The sequence below is a fragment of the Centrocercus urophasianus genome, unplaced genomic scaffold (assembly GCF_019232065.1).
Source record: "Centrocercus urophasianus isolate 14NV4802_14NV808 unplaced genomic scaffold, USGS_Curo_1.0 seq_263, whole genome shotgun sequence".
Classification (NCBI taxonomy): domain Eukaryota; kingdom Metazoa; phylum Chordata; class Aves; order Galliformes; family Phasianidae; genus Centrocercus; species Centrocercus urophasianus.
The window spans coordinates 1-16,273 of record NW_024884826.1 but is presented as its reverse complement, the minus strand read 5'-3'; the positions used below and the strand labels follow the sequence as shown (position 1 = coordinate 16,273).

Genomic DNA, 16,273 nt, shown 5'->3' with positions numbered 1-16,273 from the left:
TCACCCCATCCCCCTCCTCACCCCATCCCCCTCCTCACCCCATCACACCTCCATCCCCATCCCACCCCCATCCTCACCCCTTCCACATCCCCTCCTCATCCCAGCCCCGCTCACCGCCCGGCTCATCCACATGCATGAACACCAGGTCGTCGTTGGCAGCCAGGATGGAGTAGAACTGCTCGTGGCCGACGGAGGGCAGCTGCGCCATGCTCCAGCTCTCACCTTGGTCCAGCGAGACGTGGATGCGCCGCGTGAAGCCCTGCAGGACCCACAGCCTCAGCCCAGCTCCTCCATGCGCCGATGGAGGGGCGCAGGGAGGGGGCGGCCACCTTCTCCGTCATGACGGAGGCGAAGAGGAAGCGGCCGCCCAGCCCGAAGGAGTAGATCTTGGTGCCGATGACTTTGAAGGTTTTGCCGAAGTCGGTGGTTTTCTTCAGCTCCAGGAAGCCGAGGTCAGCTTCTTGGGGACAAGGGGCGGCGGGTTAACGGGGCGCCCCGCGCTCTGCGGGGACAGCGGGGGGGCGGCACTCACTGCAGGAGCCGTTCAGGTAGGCGGTGAAGAAGATGGTGTCGTTTGCACCCCTGGAAGAGAGCCGTGATGGAGGCAGCGACGGGGCAGCACCGTCCCGGCACCGCAGACACCGGGCGGGCGCTCACCACTTGGCCAGGCAGACAGCTCTGTGGATCTGCTCCCAGCGCTCCCCAAAGTCCTTGGAGACCCAGAGGCCATTCTGCAAAAGACGAACTCCACTCATCAATGGCACGGCTCTGTCCCCATCCTCGCCGCGTCCCCCTCTCCACTGTGTTCCCCTCGTCCCCCATCCCCCCCCAGTCCCCGTCCCCCCAACACCCCCCTCCCCACCCCCTCCCCCTCCCCCCCCCGTCTCATCCTCACCATATCCCCCTCCCCTCCACCTCCCCCTCCCCACCACATCCCCAGCCCTGTGGCCGTACGTCGGTGCTGAGTGCCAGCAGGCGGTTGGAGTCCTGCGGGTGGTAGGAGATCTGTGCCAGAGGGTGGAAGGGCAGCTCGGTCTGCACAAAGTTCTTGGCAAAGTCAGATGAGCGGAAGATGCGGCCGCCGCGGCTGCCACCAGAGACATCACCTGTCAGGATGACCTGGGATGGGACACAGCACAGGGCTCAGCACTGAAACCTCGCTGAGTGCCAGGGGTTTGGGTTAGCAGTTAAGGGTTAGGCTTAGGGGTTAGGTGAGGGGTCAGGGTTTCAGTTATGGGTCAGGGGTAGGGGTTAATGGGAGGGGTTGGGGGTTTGGGTCAGGGTTTTGGTTGGGGGCTTGGGTTAGGGGTGAATGGTTGGGGTTGGGGTTAGGGGTAGGGACTAATGGGGAGGGTTTAGGGGTTGGGTTGGGAGTAGAAGTTAAGGGGCAGGGTTGGGGGTTTGGGTCAAGGTTTCAGTTGGGGGTTGGGGTTAATGGTTAGGGTTGAGGGTGTGGGTCAAGGCATGGGGTTCCCACCTTCCCCGAGTTGTCGGGGCTGATGGCCATGCCAAACTCGGTGCGGATGAAGGTGTTGTTGATGAGGTTGGTGATGTCCTTGAAGGTCTTCCCATAGTCCTCACTGTAACGGGATGCACACGGCACAGCTGTCAGCACCACCGGGACCCCCTTGGTGGTCTTGCCTGCAAGACTCCCCCCCCCCCCTCTGATCCGGGGGGGGGGGGGGGGTCGGTACCTGCGGTACAGCTTGGACTGCCCAGAGATCACAATCACCCAGGGCACCTGGAACGTGGTCAGCACAAGGATGACCTGCAGGAGCACAGCGTGCAGGGCTCAGCACCGGGGGTCCCCCAACCCCACAGCCCCTCAGCGGGGCAGCGGCACCCGCAGCCCTCAGCCCCATCTTACCCCCGTGCTATCGCCCACCCACGACAGGGACACGGAGCCGCTGAGGTCGTCGAAGACGCACTGAGAGAGAGAAGGAAGGAATGGCCTCCGTTGTGCAGCGCAGGGATGGGGACACGGAGCCCCTGAGCGTCCCCAACCCCGGGAGTTGGATGCAGGGCACGGGGATGGGGGGGTCGGGGGGTGCGGGGAGCGGTCGGTGCTGGCGGCGGGGCGGGGAGGCTCTGCTCAGGAAGGGGAGGAAATGAGGCCACCGCCGCCGTCCCCGTTGCTCAAACAGCGCCCGCACGGGTAGCGCCGCCCCGCGCCTCCCTGCAAGGAGGAGGGAATGGGGAAAAGGGGAAGGGATGGAAAAGAGCCCCGGCTGAGCGGTGACCTCGGCGTGGACACCGAATGCGACACCGGGCCGCGCCACCCACGTCCCACTCCGCGCTCCCGGTGCGTCCCAGCGGCGCCCGTCCCCGGGTGCCAATTAGCGACAATTAACGACCGGCCGGGCCGGCAGAGCGGGCGCACCCTGCGGGGAGCGGTGGCGGAGGACGCCGTTGTAAGGAGGGGGGGGGGGGGGGCGGTTGTGGTGGGGCACCCTGCGCTGCGGGACGGGGCTGTCTGTGAGTCCGTCCGTCCGTCTGTCCGTGCATCCACAGGCGCATGACGGAGCTGTCCGTCTGTCCGTCTGTCCCACCCAGGCAGGACGGGGTCACCAACAGCCGCTGTCCGCCTGTCTGTCCAGCCGCCCTACCGGCTCCAGAACCGACCTCTGTCTGCACCGGAGGAGGCGGCAAGGCGCTCCCCGTCCGTCAGTCCGTCCGTCCGTCCGTCCGTCCGTCCGTCCCCCGCCCAGCCCGGTGCGCGCCCCGGGGTCCGTCCGTCCCTCCCTGCCTCGCTCTGTCCGTCCGTCCGCCCGCTGTCACACCGAGGGGGGGGGGCGGGGCGACTCCTTCCCGTCCGTCCCACGGCCGCCGGGCGGTGGCGGTGCGGGGGTCCCTCTCTCCTCCCGTCCCGCCGCCCGCCGCCCGCCCCGCCCGCCGCTCACCTGGTGCGTGTTGTTGCCCAGCACGGCCGTGACGCCGCGCAGCCCCCCGCAGCCCTCCCCGCCCTCCTCCTGCCCTCCGCCCGTGGACGCCCGCAGAGCCGCCGCCAACGCCACCGCCGCCACCGCCACCGTCAGCCGCGCCGCCCCGCGCGGGCCCATGGCGACTCCGGTCGCCGCCGCCGCCCCGCGCCCGCACCGGCCTCGCCCCGCCTCCTCGCCTGTCCGCCACGCCCCATTGGTTAACAGAGATCCGCGGCACGCCCCCTCGCCGCGCCCCCGCCGGGTGACTGGCTCAAGAGGACGTCGCTCAACACCGGCGAACCGCCTCCACCGGGGTAGCATTCCGATTAGCTCTCTTCTGCGTCAATCATCACCGTTCTCCTGTCGCGATTGGCTCTCGGCGCTAGTCCGATGGGTGCGAGCCCGCCCCTCTCATCCGGCCCGTGAGTTCTTATCCACCTAACGACAGCCCTCTGATTGGCTGTGACCGGGGGGCGGCCGAGCGATTTTTTGATTGGTCGAGGCGACAGGTAGCTGGGCGTGGGGGCGCGCCGAGCCCAGCCGGACTTGGGGGGCGGGGGGGAACGACGACAAGGGCGGCGCTCAGGGATTTGGGGTAAAACTCCTGATTTCGGAGGCGTGGGGCACAGCGCCCGGTTTTGGGATGCAGCTGATTTGGAGGCATAAATCGTGGTTTTGGGGGCAGAACTGCCGGCTGTGGGGCAAAACAGCCGGTTTTAGCGCGCAGCACGTGGCTGTGGGGCGTTATAAGTGCGGTTATGGGGCGGCAGTGGGGGACGCAGCGCCCAGCTTTGGGACACCCGGTTTGGGGGCACAACACCCGATTTGGGGGCGAATCTCTCATTTTTGGGGGAGTACAGCTCGCGGTTTTGGGACCCCGTTCCAAGCTGCGGCCCACAGCTCCTCATTTTAAGGCATAGCTCCTAATTTTCGGACCCCGCTCGTGGTTTGGGGCCAAAACTGTCAGTTTGAGGGCAGAACTCCTGGTTTTGGGGGCACAGCTCATCATCCAGAGACCCTACATGCTCTCCCAGGGGAAGCTGCCCCACATCTCCACATCCCCATGCCCTTGCCCCAAGCCTCTGAGCCCCCCCAGCTGCACACCCAGCACCGTGCCCCGCTCTGCCCCAGAACAGGGCACAAAGGGTCATTCTCCATCACAGGGCCGGCTTGGAAGAATCGGCTTTTTGTTCCCCGGGACACAAACAGGGTGAGGAGCAGCACAGCAGGGAGGCAGCGGATGGGGCAGCAGCCCGAGCCTGGTGCAGGGATGTGGCCCCAAAGGACAAAGTCCACAGGCACTGCAGGGCTGGCACTGCCCCTCGGCTCTGCAAAGGAATGGGGCAGGGACTCAGCTGTCGCGTTTCCTGCATCTGTTTGGCAGCAGCAAGAGAGGAAAAAAGTTAATAGATGGGTGCTTTCCCCTCTGCCAACACAGCGACGTCTCCGTTGGGGTGGGAGGCACAGGGTTGGTGCTGGCGCTGCTGCCTGCAGGGCTGGGTGCTGGTAGGGTGAAGCTGTGGTTGTGGGGCGGTGCTGTGCACGTCGCCATGCCTGCACCGAGCTGCAGCTCCCGGGCACCACGTGGAGGACACAGACGGCAGCAGCAGAAGCCACGAGTTCTGCTCAGCTGGGGAGCAAAGGTTCACTGCTCTGCGCTCCCAGGTCAGGGCTGCAGCAAACAGGAGCGCTGCGGCCTCCACGAGAGGGAGACTCGTGCCTGAAGCAGGCAGGCGCTGCAGCCCGGCCGTGCCGATGCTGTCCTCACCTGCTCTGTGCTCAGCCCTCAGGAATCCCCCCCTCCTCCTTCCAGGAACCCAGGATAGAGTAACAAAATGATTTATTGTCATTTCCTCTTACTGTAGAGATCCATTATGTACAGAGACTGTAAAAAAACCATAAGAGCCTTCCGAGAAGAGCAATTACAGATGCTGCTGGAAATAAAATCGCAGGTACTGGAAGGAACTGAGAGTCAGTTCGCTTTGATCGGGGGAATGAACCTTCGAGGGAGGCTCTGTCCCTTTCAGATGTCCTTGATGACCTCTTCCAGCTCCTCTTTCGTGTACATGTGGAACTTCATGCCCGGCTCCACAGTGGCAAGCTGAAAGAGAAGGAGCAAGGGGTGAAGTGTGCCCACATATGTGCAGTGACAGCACGGGGCAGGGAACGGAGAGCAGCAGACGGAGCAGCTGTTCCTTCCCTGCTGCCTGATCTGCCAGCCCAGCAAGATCATCCCACCCCGTAACACGCTCTTTGATTCCCTAAAATAGCAGCCTGCCACAGAAATAGCTTTTAATTGACTCAGTCTCCTCATAGTAGCAGTGGAAGGGAACATCTATGGGGAGCTCCCAGGCCCCGCTGCTGCTCGCTGGGGAAGGATGCTCTGCTAAGGGAGCTCCTCAGGCTTCCAGATGCCCCCAGAGAGCCCAAATCATGCAGACGTGCCGACCTGGCACCAAAACTCCACCAACCCCCCCCTTCCCTTCCAGCCTTCGCAGGGAATAATTCACATGAAAGCATAAAACCGTTTCAGGCTCCATTGGTGCCCATGGATTCTGCTTCTCCCATCACCACATCCCCTCCTCTTCCCCTTGCTGGAAAAACCCCACGCAGGAAAGAGGGCCTAAAAAGCAGAGCACGGCACAGTCGTGCAAAGCTGGAAAGCAAAGCAGCTCCGCCAGTGAAAGATTTTCAAGCAGAAGGGCGACTTGAGTCGATGGCGACCTTTTAATCCTCAGCACATTCCTCTCGTGCTTAACCCCAGCGATTCCTCCACAGGCTCAGAGCCCTGCCAAGCACAGTTAAGCCCTGTCAGACGGGGCCGTAAGGATGCTGTACATCAGCACTGCCTCCGTGCCCCTCGCTGCACAGCAGAGGAGCCCTGAAGCTGCTCAGGATCGAGCTGCTCTGCGTGTGATGGGGAGCAGCTGGGGAGCAGAAGGCGGCCTGGCATCGTTCTGAGCAGCGCGTGGCTCCTTCCCTCCTGATGAAGGCAGTTGAGTCAGGAGAGCCTCCAGCAGCAGCAGTTAATAAAAACCACGGGGTGCAGACTTGAAGGCTGTTTGGGAAACGGACTGCCAGAGCTCAGAGGACAGGAATGGGAGAACAGCAGGAGCAGAGTCAGAACAACACGATTCTGAAAGGTCTGGCATCTCATAGCCTGCCAGAAATAGAAGCAAACTCTATCCACCAGCCTCGCTCCTCGTCTGCCCGTTATCATTAAGGAGCTGGGAAGGTTCTGCTGGTCTCCATGCTGACCATCACTACCTGAGCAGCACCACGGAGGCTGCAGGGCCGGCACACAACTGCCTGGCACTGAGCCCCGCGAGGGCTGCAGCTTGGCACAGCACAGCCATTCCTGCAGGCTTCACCTCTCCAGCCCTTCTGCCCGAGGGATTTTTGGCCACCATCCCGGCCTGTATATAGCAAGTCCAGGAGCTGTATGATTTTCATTCCTTCTAATATTACGAGTGGCAGGGGAAAAAAGAATGGCTGAACACGGGGGAAGAAGAAGCGATCCTGCTGGCACGGCAGCTGGCTCGGCTTGGGGAAGGGCAGCAGGGCCTGCACTCACCCCCATGCGGCCCTGCAGCCCAGCACTGCTTGCACCAGCACTGCTGGGCAGCCCGGCACGCAGGCAGGTTGCACACATCCACAAACCAAACCCAGGCTCCCAATGCTCCCCAGCCCCCCGCTGCCAGCAGGCCGTTCAAACCGCAGGGCCGCCCCCAGCCGCTCACGGATCCCCGCTTACCTCAATGTTGGTTGCATTCAGTTTCTCCTCCATCACTTGCTTCAGGATGACGAGGGAAGATTTGATGGCTTCTTTCAGCGTCATGGACTGTGAAACAAAGCACAAAGCATTCCCTCACCGCTCTGCTGATGCCCAAGGAAGCGTTTCCTCCGTTACCCCTTTAACTGCAGCAGCGCGCTGCTCTCCCTGCTTCTCCTCTCTAATCCCTTAAGCTGCCACTGGCAGTGAATTTAAAAGCTTATCAAGTTATCTGCTGTATCAACAGGAGATCAAAGCACGCTGCTTGGGAAGGACAGCGACGATTTCAAGGATGGCGACTTCCTGCTCCTGTATCTCTTCTTCTGAAGCTTAAGAGCCCTTAAGCTGGGCTCTCCAACCTTCCTGTGAGGAGCAGGGCACCAGGGCCCGCTTCCCTTCACTGCTTACTGCCTACCGAGCAGCTCCCCCACGAGCCGGGCTGCTGGCAGAAGCCTTTGTGCTTTAATAACACAAATCCCTGCATGAGGGGAGCCAGAGCCAGAAGGCTGCACAGCGTTCAGATGGATGATGGCTGTGTGTGCAGTAACTGCGCTGGGAAGATGGTGAATGAGCCACGGAACACAGAACGCTGGCAATTCTGCTGCTTAATTAGATTATGGAGGCTTAGGCTGAAAGTCTTCAAGGCAATCAACAGCATTAATTATGCTTTTCATTACAGCGTTTGATTTCCTCTGACACGGAGCAGGCAGCTCCCCTCCCACAGAGAGGAGAAAGCTGGTTCTGAATATCAGATATGACGAGGGCTCAAAAAGCCATCAGCTCGGCTGCTCGGAGCTGCACACCTGGGGGAAGGACGTTCTGCCTCTCGCTCTGCTCCTTCCCCTCTGGGCTGCAGCCACACGGAGCCCCAATGCAGCCCGGCCGTGCAGCAGCACTTATTTATAGAGTGCTTCCTGACACGGGCTCAATTATCACCTGCTGGCGGCGCAGCCCGGCACGCTGCACACCAGGCTCGTGTTGCTGAGCAGCCCCAGCCTGCAGAGAGGCTGCTGTTGCTGTGCTGCTCACACAGAGCAGCTCCGTGCCACATCCCATGGCTGCAGCAGCTGCCAAGGCCCGGCCTGGCGCAGCTCCCTGCCCTCAGCCTTTACCTTGTGGTACACCTCCTGCAGCGAGCTCTGCGCTCCCTCCGAGGCAGAGCCGATGGCCCTGGCATCGCACTGCACGAAGGTCCCTGAAGGGTCCATGTGAAACCTGCAGGGAGCGCAAGCGTCAGCGAGCGGAGGAGCAGAGCATCCTGCACCGGGGGAATCCAACCCCACGCAGAGCCACGGCCCTGCTGCACCCCAGGGCTGCACAGGAGCACAGGCTGAGCTCTCAGCAGCAGCGAGGTGTGAGAAGCACTCGGCGCCTGCCTGCAGCCCCACGCTGTGCTGACGGGCCGGGAGGAAAGCGGTGCAGCCCAACGCCGCCCTCCGCGCTCGTGGCAGAACGTTTCTCCCCTTCCCTGTTTTTCCTTAACAAAATCAGCAGGTTTTCAGCCCTGCTCCCGGGAGGGAGACCAAGGAGAGACTTTTTTGGGCTGGCCGTGCTGAGCCGTGCCCGCCTCCAGCAGAGGCTGTGTTTGAAGCACCAGTTCGGGTTTCAAGCACTCCGCCTCCCCGAGGAATGTCACAGACGGCTGCAGATATTATGTTACCCCGGCTTTGCTACTCCTTTAGGGAAAGGTAGGGATAAACTCAGGACAAGGAGAGCTTTAACACCTCCCTGCCGCCCAGGAAACCACAGGAAGAAAAGCAAAGGGTTCACTAAAGAGGCTGCATTCTCTGCAATCCTGAGCAAGCAGCCTGCAGTCATGCTGCTGTGGCCCTTGTTTTGCAGGGAAGGCTTCAATGCGTTGCCACACATGTCAGGGGCACAATGGGATAAACCCCAAGGGTTTGGCTTATGGAAAACCACAAGTCATTAAAAAGCCTTGGGCTGCTTCACTTTGAGGTTTTGTCTCTTCCCAGGGTTACAGAGCAGAACTTACAGCTGAGGTCCCTTCTCATCAACTCCTCCAAAAAGCAGCGCGACACCAAACGGACGAGACTGCAACAGAAAGCAGCCAGTGGGTCAGGCAGGGCTGAGGGCAGAGGCAGGGGGACACAGGGGGGTCCTGGAGCAGCCCAGCCCACCGTTACACACCATTGCACCGGGGTCTGCATCCTCCTCCCCAAACTGCAGCGCCAGGTTGGACACAGCCTGCGTCACGCTCTCCACGGTCATGGTTTCATTGTAAGTGAACCAGTGATTCTGCAGGAAAACAGGGCTTCAGATTATCGCTCTGCTCCCCAAAGGTGACAGTCCTGGATCATTCACAGGCTGCTCTGCAGGAACACCCCACTGAGAGCTTTGCCCCAGCCCCTCCTGGCAGGCAGTGCACACAGGGGGAGAGGTGCTCAGCCATGGGATGGAAGCGCTGAAGCCCTCGATGCAGAGCAAGCTGAGAAGCAGAGGAAGGGTCCCCCAGAACAGCTGGGGACATCTGGGCCTCGGGTACCAAGCAGGAAGAGGAAGGCAGAGCACTGTCCTCACACTCGTGGTGCCCGCTGAAGGAATGGGGTGGGACTGGCATAAGATTCCCCCACCTGCTCCACGTAGAGGAATGGCAGCAGAGGCTGCACTGCCTGTCCTCAGGAGCTGCTGCAGGAAGCCACGCTGCTCACAGGCCTCCCGCTGCCCCCAGCTCCCCTACAACCACCATCCCACACCAAGGACCCCCCAGCACCAGCGCCGCTGTTCTGAGGGCTGTCAAGCCTTACCTGAGTCTCCACTCTCGCTTTATCAATCAAAGTCTTGGCATCAGCTATTAAGCCGCTCATGGCGCACCCTGGAATCAGAGAGGGAAAGAAACCACGAGTCATTTCAGCAGTGATTTGCAACCTGCTCTCCCCCAGGCTTCCCACCAGCCACAATGCACACAGCAGAGCCCGGGTGGGAGCAGCCAGCAGCGCTGCAGAGCACGGGGTGGGATGGGGGTGGGATGGGGGTGGGCACAGAGCAAGGCAGCGCTTCCTATGGGTGCCTGCACCAGGCTGGATGCGCAGCCGGAGGGCAGATGCACCACCAGGAGCTCCAGGGATGCTTCCCAGCCACCCTGATGTGAACCAGTTCAGGGAGACACAGCTGAGGCTTTTTCCAAGAGAAGGGGAATGCATCCCTCCTGCCCTGGGGTTCAGCAGCTGCCCCTGCAGGAGCCAGCAGCACCGAGCTGCTCCCGTTCCAAGGGCTGCACCACAAGCACAGTGAAGGAAAGCAGAGCCTGCAGGAGCTCCTGAGAGCCACCATCCACCTCCTCGGAAACAGGGGCATTTTGGAGGCCTCCTGCTCTTCACACTGACATATTTGGTAAAGAGAACTTTGTGGGCCCCCTCGGTGCAGCAGCAGGGGTACAGGCACCAGCGCTCTGGGAGAACCTGGCCTCGAGTCAAGCCTTTACATTGCAGTAATTCCCTGCCCTCCCAGATCTAATTTTGGGACGAGCTTTCATCAGGGAGGTCATTGAAGGTGGGGGTGCTTCAGCTGCCTCTTCCTACTCCTGTAACCACATCCTGCTGGCCTGCAGCCTGGAAAACCAGCAAGCAGAACCCGGTGCTCACGGGGAGAGCTGAGCATTCCCACTTGGATTGCCAGAGCTGCCCACAGGAAAGGCTTGTCCTTAAACACAGCTTCAAAACCCACAGGGACAGAGCTCTACTGTATGTATTTACACACAGCAACGATCGGACGGGCGTCCTGGGGGCAAGCAGAAGCATGATTCTCCTTACCTATATGGGAATCTATTTCTACAATCTTCTCAATGCTGCTGGGCTCCATGAGCGGGGAGGTGATCCTCTTCTCCACGGCCAGGCAGACGCCCTCCGAGGTCTGGATGCCGATGGCCGTAGAGCCGAGCTGCAAACAGCCACAGTCAGCACCTCCATTCCAAGCAGGACCAGCTGAGCACAGCTGCACGGTGCTCTGCCAGCCAATGCTATTTGCAGGCACGTCGTTTTGGAGACAGACGCCTCAGGACAGAATCCTGTCCAGGCCGACGTGCCAAGCTGAAAGCACTACGAGTGGCACTCATAGCAGAGGGAAGGTGAGCACCATGATATTCCCCACAGATCAGAAGCCAGCAGCTCCAGCTCTCATCAGCTGAGAACACTGAGAGGCTCACAGAGGCCGCACAGCTCTGCAGCCACAGGTCAGCTTGCTCACAGGCTGCCTCCCACCTTCCTTGCCAGGGCTGAAAATTCACCTGAGCAAACTGTGCCTCACTCTGAGCTGCACAGCAGCAAGCAGAGAGAATGAAAATCAGACCAGAGGGAGAAGAGTTGTGGCTTTTCCTTTTTTAAAGGGGCACCACATCACAGACTGTGAAATAAACTCCCTCAGCTCAGGGCAGCAAAGAGAAAGCACAGCATTCTTTTGCTGCCTAGGGAGCATCTGTGGACATTAAGCACCCGATGCCCCCAGTGCCAGATTCTGCAGTCAGTCAGGCTGTGTGAGCACTCAGGACCTTTGGCTTCAAAATGAGCTTTTCTGATTCTGGGAGCAGCTCTTTGGGTTTGGTTTTGCTTTGTGGGTAAATGTTCCAAGCTGCAGCAGCTGTCGCTGCTTCCAGTCACACAAAGCAGATGAGCGGAGCTGCAGGAGGCGCCGCTGGGTGGAAGGAATTGAGTGCTGGACACAGACCTCCTGCACTGCAAATTGAACATAAAAGGCTGGCAAAGAGCTGCTGGCAGGAGCAGCACCTATTGGGAAAGCAGTGCCTTCCCACTCGTGCTCAGCACTGCACTGCTCTGGGAAGGCGGCCAAACCCTGTTTCACTGCAGAGCAAGACCAGAGCATGAGAGAAAACCTGCCTGGCTTTTCTCTGACCAAACTCGCTTTGAAAGATCATTTAACATCACAGCATGACAGCCAGATTGTGCTGACAATACCTTAATGGCCTCGATTGCATACTCCACTTGGAACAGCCTTCCTTCTGGAGAGAAAGTGTTCACACCCCTGCAAGACCAACATCAGACATGGTGTGAAAGGCAGAAAGCTGAAGCCCTGCTGACAGAGGACAGGTGACACAGGGGGGCTTTGCACTCCTCACCCCAGCAGTGCTGGACTGGGGATGCTTATCAAGCAGAACAGCAGACACCAGTGAGCTGGAGGGAAGGTTGTTCTCATCCCACTTTGCACTGAGGACACTGGAAATAGAGCTCAAGCAGCAAGGCTTCGGGCACCACGAGGCAAAGCCCTCACTGGCAGATGTTCCACAGCCCCCCCAGGCCCCTTCCCAATGCCAAAAAACACTGCTGAGACCGAGGGCTCCATCCCCACACAGAAACCCGCAATGGGTTTTACGCAGCCTGCTGCCCCTGCACTGGGAAGGCTCTCACGGGGTCACAGAATGGTTGGGTTGGAAATGATCGTTCCCTATCTGCTGCTGCGGGCTGGATGTGCACCGCCAGCTCAGGGCGCCCAGGGCTCCATTCACGGCCTCGGGCACCTCCAGGGATGGGGCACCCACCGCTCCGGGCAGCGCAGCACCGCGTTAAGGCTGAGCAACGCTCTCCGTACGGCCTCGGGGCGCTTCCAGGCTTCCAGCGGCGGCGCGGAACCGAAAGCGCTTTGTAAGCGCCGTACACAGAACGGAATCAATCCAGAAACGAGGCCGAAGCAGCTCCGCACGTATCGTGCGCAGCTCCGCGGGGTGACGGGCGGCACCGGGACCGGGCCGCTGCCCGCACTGCCCGCCGCCGCGCCCCGCGGGACTGTGGGAGCAGGCCCGTGACTCAGCCGCAGGCCGCGAGCGGCGAGGAGGGAGCGGGAAGGGCCGACCGGGGGAGAAAGGGCACTCACCGGTCGTACTCGGAGCGCGTGAGGAACATGGCGGCGTCGGGGGGCGCGGGGGCGGTGCGGGGGAGACGCGGCGGCGGCAGCGGAACCGGAGCCGCTCTGCCCTCGCCGGGTTCGCATCCACTTCCTGCCGACGGCTCGCAACTCGCACGCGCAGCCCCGCCCCTCACGTCACTTCCGCCCGCGCCGCGAGCCCATTGGTGAGAAGAGAGAGGAGCGTGGCCAATGAGAAGGCGAGGAGGGCGGGCTCGGCGGGGAGAGAATGGGGAGGAGCCAAAGCAGAGGGGCGGGGCGAGGGCTGAGCGGCAGCAGAGCGGGAGAGGGCGGGCACACGTGCATGGGGGCGTGGACAAACTATTGATGGGCGTGGCCAGATAAGAAGTGGGCGTGGTCAGATGCGAAGTGGGCGTGGCCATGCGATGCCGGCGCGCGGGGCAGCGGGCAGCGCCGTGGGGTGGGTGAGGGGCGCGGACCCCCGGTGGCTGCCGGTGCTCAGCGGGTGCAGCTCCGCTCCGAGCGCAGTGAGCCCCGCGTGGGCGTGGGACCCCCAGTGTGGGGTGGCCGCCCTTCCTCCGTTCTTCCGCTTCCCCCCCCGCGCGGCGCTTCCTGCCCGGTACGCGGCCGCACGCGGTCGTTGGGGTTCCCCCCGTACCGTGCGGGGCGGGGCGCGGGGGGATGCACCGCGTTCCTGGGGTGGGGGATCCGGGAACGGCCCCGGGCGGCGTCGGTGCTGCTTCGAGGGTCCCGGTTTGGGGGACGGGGATGGATGGAGGGACGGACGGAGGGAGCGGTGGGTGCCGGGGGCGGGGTTCACCCCACTACTGGAGCGGGGGGTGCGGTGGGGGCGGTCCGGGGCCGCCCCGTGAACGGTGGTCGCGGGGGGGGGGGGCGGGGGCGGTCCGGGCTGTGCCCGGGGCGGGGCGGCTGTGCCCGCCCGGGGGCGCTGGGGCTGCGGGTGGCGGAGCGGGGGCGGCTCTGAGAGCGGTGCTGCGGCGGCGGCGGGCGGAGGAGGAGGAAGAGGTGGCAGCCCCCGACGGCCCCGACGGCCGCGGCCATGGCAGAGTCCGGAGCCCCCTCGGGCGGCGACAAAACGCCCCGGCTCCAGGTAGGGCCCCGCTGCCATCCGTGCCCGGCGCTGCTCCCCGGTGCCCCCCTTCCTCCGCAGCCCGGTGCTCCCGCGGTGCCCCCGTTCACGCCGATCTCTCCGTTCCGCAGGACCGGGTCCTGGCCGGGATGCGCTGGGGCCGCCTCCAGGAGCCGCTGGGCTTCGTCAAGGTGCTGGAATGGGTGAGTGCCCCCCCACAACCCCCCACAGCACCCTCAGCTTTTCGCCTCCCTCCCCCTCCATTTTTGGAGTACCCTGTCATTGCCCCAATGCCCACAGAGGGACCTCGGAGCCCCCCTGCCCACATGCACCCCTCCCAGCTGAGGGTGGGGGGGATCCCACAGAGGTCTCCTGAGGGGCTCCAGGTGTGGGGGCCGCTTGAGCAATTCATGCTGCCTCCCCGGTGACCTTGAGCAGGTGGCAGCACTGTGCTGTGCCCAGGGGGACGGTGACAGTGGGACCTGAGGGGTGGGGGGGTGAGGAGGGGGGCCCATCGGTGAGTGGGGGGCAGGGGAGGGTGGCAAACTCAGGAGGGAACGTATGGGGCATGGAGGGGCAATGCACGGCCCCCTCCCTGTCCCCCCGTGCTATGAATGGCGCCAGGATTGGGTTTCAGGGCTGAGGGGAGGGCGGCATTTCAGCGGCACAGGTCTGGCACAGGGAAACTGAGGCACGAGTGGGGATCAGAGGGAGGGGGGGGGGGAGGTGGCATTGGGGATCTTCTGCCTGGAGGAGTGGGGCCAAGGAGGGTCAGCCCCCACTGTGGCCCCCAGCCCCGAGCAGCGCTGGCTGTGTGGGATCAGGCCCTGAGCGCAGCCCGAAACGGGAAGCAAGAGGAGAAGCCACAGAGAGCGAACGGGAGCCACGCTGCAGCGTGACACGTGGGGACGTCCCACACCGGGGACAGGGACAGCTGTCAACACTCCTGGGTCCACGAGGGAACACCCACAGGAGCCCATCCCCGTGGCACTGAGCCTGGCTGGGAGGATTGGGAGGATTCCCCATAGCCCAGCAGCACTCGGGGCCGTGCCACCACTGTTGGGGCACGGGGACAAATCGCGGCGTCCCTCAGTGCAGACACTACAGCACTTGGGACTGGGCCTAAAATTAGAGGGGATGAGCAGGGTTCCCCCCCCCCGGTGCCCCACGGCCCCGTTTTCACTGCCGGTGCACAGAGCTGGCGCACAGGGCTGACAGCTGCAGGGTGGCATAGCGCCCTGCATGGCCGTGACTCAGCGCCGGGGGGGGGGGGGGGGGGGGGGGGGAAAGAATGGGGGCGGCGGGGTTTCTGGGGCGCCCCTGACCTCTTGCCTTCCATCCTGCAGCTCTTTGCCATCTTTGCTTTCGGGGCGTGCGGTTCTTTCAGCGGTGAGAGCGGGGCCACGGTGAAGTGCAGCGGTGAAACCAAAGAGATGAGCGCCATTTCCGTGCAGTTCGGGTACCCGTTCAGGTGAGGGCTGGCCGAAATGGGATCCCCTGCACAGCCTGCGATTCCAACGTGGCCACGTAGGGACCCGGATGGGGCTGGGTGGGATGTGAGGTTAAAGCCCGTGCTCGGTGCCGGCGTCCCGAACGAGGTGTGAGGGTGGGACGGGGACGCTTCTCCACTCTGTGGGTGGTTTGCAGCACTTGCTGCATCCCGCAGGGGATTTGGGCACAGCCGTGGGTCCCGGCTCCGTGCCCCCCTTCCCCCAAGGACCCCTTTTGCCCCATCCCCTCCCCTCCGGGTGCCACAGCCACCCCCCGGCCCCGTTCCCCCCAGGTTGTACCAGATCCCCTTCGAGATGCCGGAGTGCGACGGCGAGTCGGAGCCGCGCTTGCTGCACCTGGTGGGCGACTTCTCCGCTCCGGCTGAGTTCTTTGTGACCCTGGGGGTCTTCTCCTTCCTCTACACCATGGCAGCTCTGGTGCTTTACCTGCGCTTTCATTCCCTTTACGCCGACAACAAGAAGCTCCCGTTCACGGTAAGGGCCGGGCGGCGGGCGCGAATCCCACCCTGCAAGCGCGGCGCTGAGCCCGGCCCCACGGCATCCACAGGACTTCTGCGTCACCGTCTGCTTCGCCTTCTTCTGGCTGGTGGCTGCAGCGGCGTGGGGCAAAGGGCTGAGCGACGTCAAGGCGGCCACGAGGCCCTCCAGCCTCATCGCAGCCATGAGTGTGTGCCAGGGCCAGGACGTGGTGTGCAACGCCGGCGCCACGCCGGCCATGGGGCTGGCCAACATCTCCGTGGTGAGCAGGGGGGGGGCGCACACACCTTGGGGTGCAAACACACACACACACAGACACACACATGTGGGTGCCAACACGCACAAGGATGCGGAGCTGAGTGCCCACCGCTGCGCCGTGCGCCCGCACACCTAAGGGTGACACCACGAAGCACCGTGGGGAGGGGCTGTATGGAGGGAGGGGGGGGGGGGGGGGTGCGTGGTGCCACAGCTCCGTTCTCCCCCCGCAGCTCTTCGGCTTCATCAATTTCCTGCTGTGGGCCGGGAACTGCTGGTTCGTGTTCAAGGAGACGACGTGGCACACGAAGGCTGAGCCCCGCGGGGACAGCGCGGCCGAGCAGGGCGCCATCGACAAGCAGTAGCCCCTGGGGGGGGGGGGCACCCACCTGCACCCACCTGCACCCACCCCCCC

At 63.0% G+C, this 16,273-nt stretch overlaps 3 protein-coding genes across 3 annotated transcripts; 1 reads left to right on the top strand and 2 right to left on the bottom strand.

The window, feature by feature from the left end:
• Window positions 1-77: 77 nt before the first annotated feature.
• SORT1 (sortilin 1) lies at window positions 78-3,059 on the bottom strand (the record flags this gene model as incomplete). Its single annotated transcript, XM_042826695.1, has 9 exons — window positions 2,901-3,059; window positions 1,868-1,927; window positions 1,695-1,768; window positions 1,478-1,580; window positions 955-1,119; window positions 658-731; window positions 533-582; window positions 330-457; window positions 78-259 (listed from the first exon to the last, which is right to left on the bottom strand). Coding segments are annotated over exons 1-9 (995 nt in total), but the record flags the coding sequence as incomplete, so codon positions are not given.
• A 1,685-nt stretch (window positions 3,060-4,744) lies between these two features.
• PSMA5 (proteasome 20S subunit alpha 5) lies at window positions 4,745-12,632 on the bottom strand. Its single transcript, XM_042826696.1, has 9 exons — window positions 12,535-12,632; window positions 11,622-11,688; window positions 10,464-10,590; window positions 9,459-9,526; window positions 8,842-8,949; window positions 8,687-8,745; window positions 7,806-7,908; window positions 6,676-6,762; window positions 4,745-5,022 (listed from the first exon to the last, which is right to left on the bottom strand). The coding sequence occupies exons 1-9, from the start codon at window positions 12,561-12,563 to the stop codon at window positions 4,945-4,947; spliced, it is 726 nt and encodes a 241-aa protein (XP_042682630.1). The 5' UTR covers window positions 12,564-12,632; the 3' UTR covers window positions 4,745-4,944.
• Window positions 12,633-13,575: 943 nt separating this feature from the next.
• SYPL2 (synaptophysin like 2) lies at window positions 13,576-16,242 on the top strand. Its single transcript, XM_042826693.1, has 6 exons — window positions 13,576-13,636; window positions 13,747-13,818; window positions 14,962-15,086; window positions 15,399-15,600; window positions 15,674-15,865; window positions 16,092-16,242. Exons 1-6 carry the CDS (start codon window positions 13,586-13,588, stop codon window positions 16,221-16,223), a joined length of 774 nt encoding a protein of 257 aa, XP_042682627.1. The 5' UTR covers window positions 13,576-13,585; the 3' UTR covers window positions 16,224-16,242.
• Window positions 16,243-16,273: the final 31 nt, after the last annotated feature.

What these genes read in the sequence shown, in the direction of transcription:
- PSMA5 (XM_042826696.1), bottom strand. Translation starts at nt 12,563, where the DNA reads ATGTTCCTCACGCGCTCCGAGTACGACCG. An exon ending in ATGCAGACCCCGGTGCAATG is followed by an intron (nt 8,746 to 8,841) that starts GTGTGTAACGGT and finishes TTTCTGTTGCAG; the next exon opens with TCTCGTCCGTTTGGTGTCGC. An exon ending in GATGAGAAGGGACCTCAGCT is followed by an intron (nt 7,909 to 8,686) that starts GTAAGTTCTGCT and finishes CGCTCCCTGCAG; the next exon opens with GTTTCACATGGACCCTTCAG.
- SYPL2 (XM_042826693.1), top strand. Translation starts at nt 13,586, where the DNA reads ATGGCAGAGTCCGGAGCCCCCTCGGGCGGCGACAAAACGCCCCGGCTC. An exon ending in TCGTCAAGGTGCTGGAATGG is followed by an intron (nt 13,819 to 14,961) that starts GTGAGTGCCCCC and finishes TCCATCCTGCAG; the next exon opens with CTCTTTGCCATCTTTGCTTT. An exon ending in GGCTGGCCAACATCTCCGTG is followed by an intron (nt 15,866 to 16,091) that starts GTGAGCAGGGGG and finishes CTCCCCCCGCAG; the next exon opens with CTCTTCGGCTTCATCAATTT.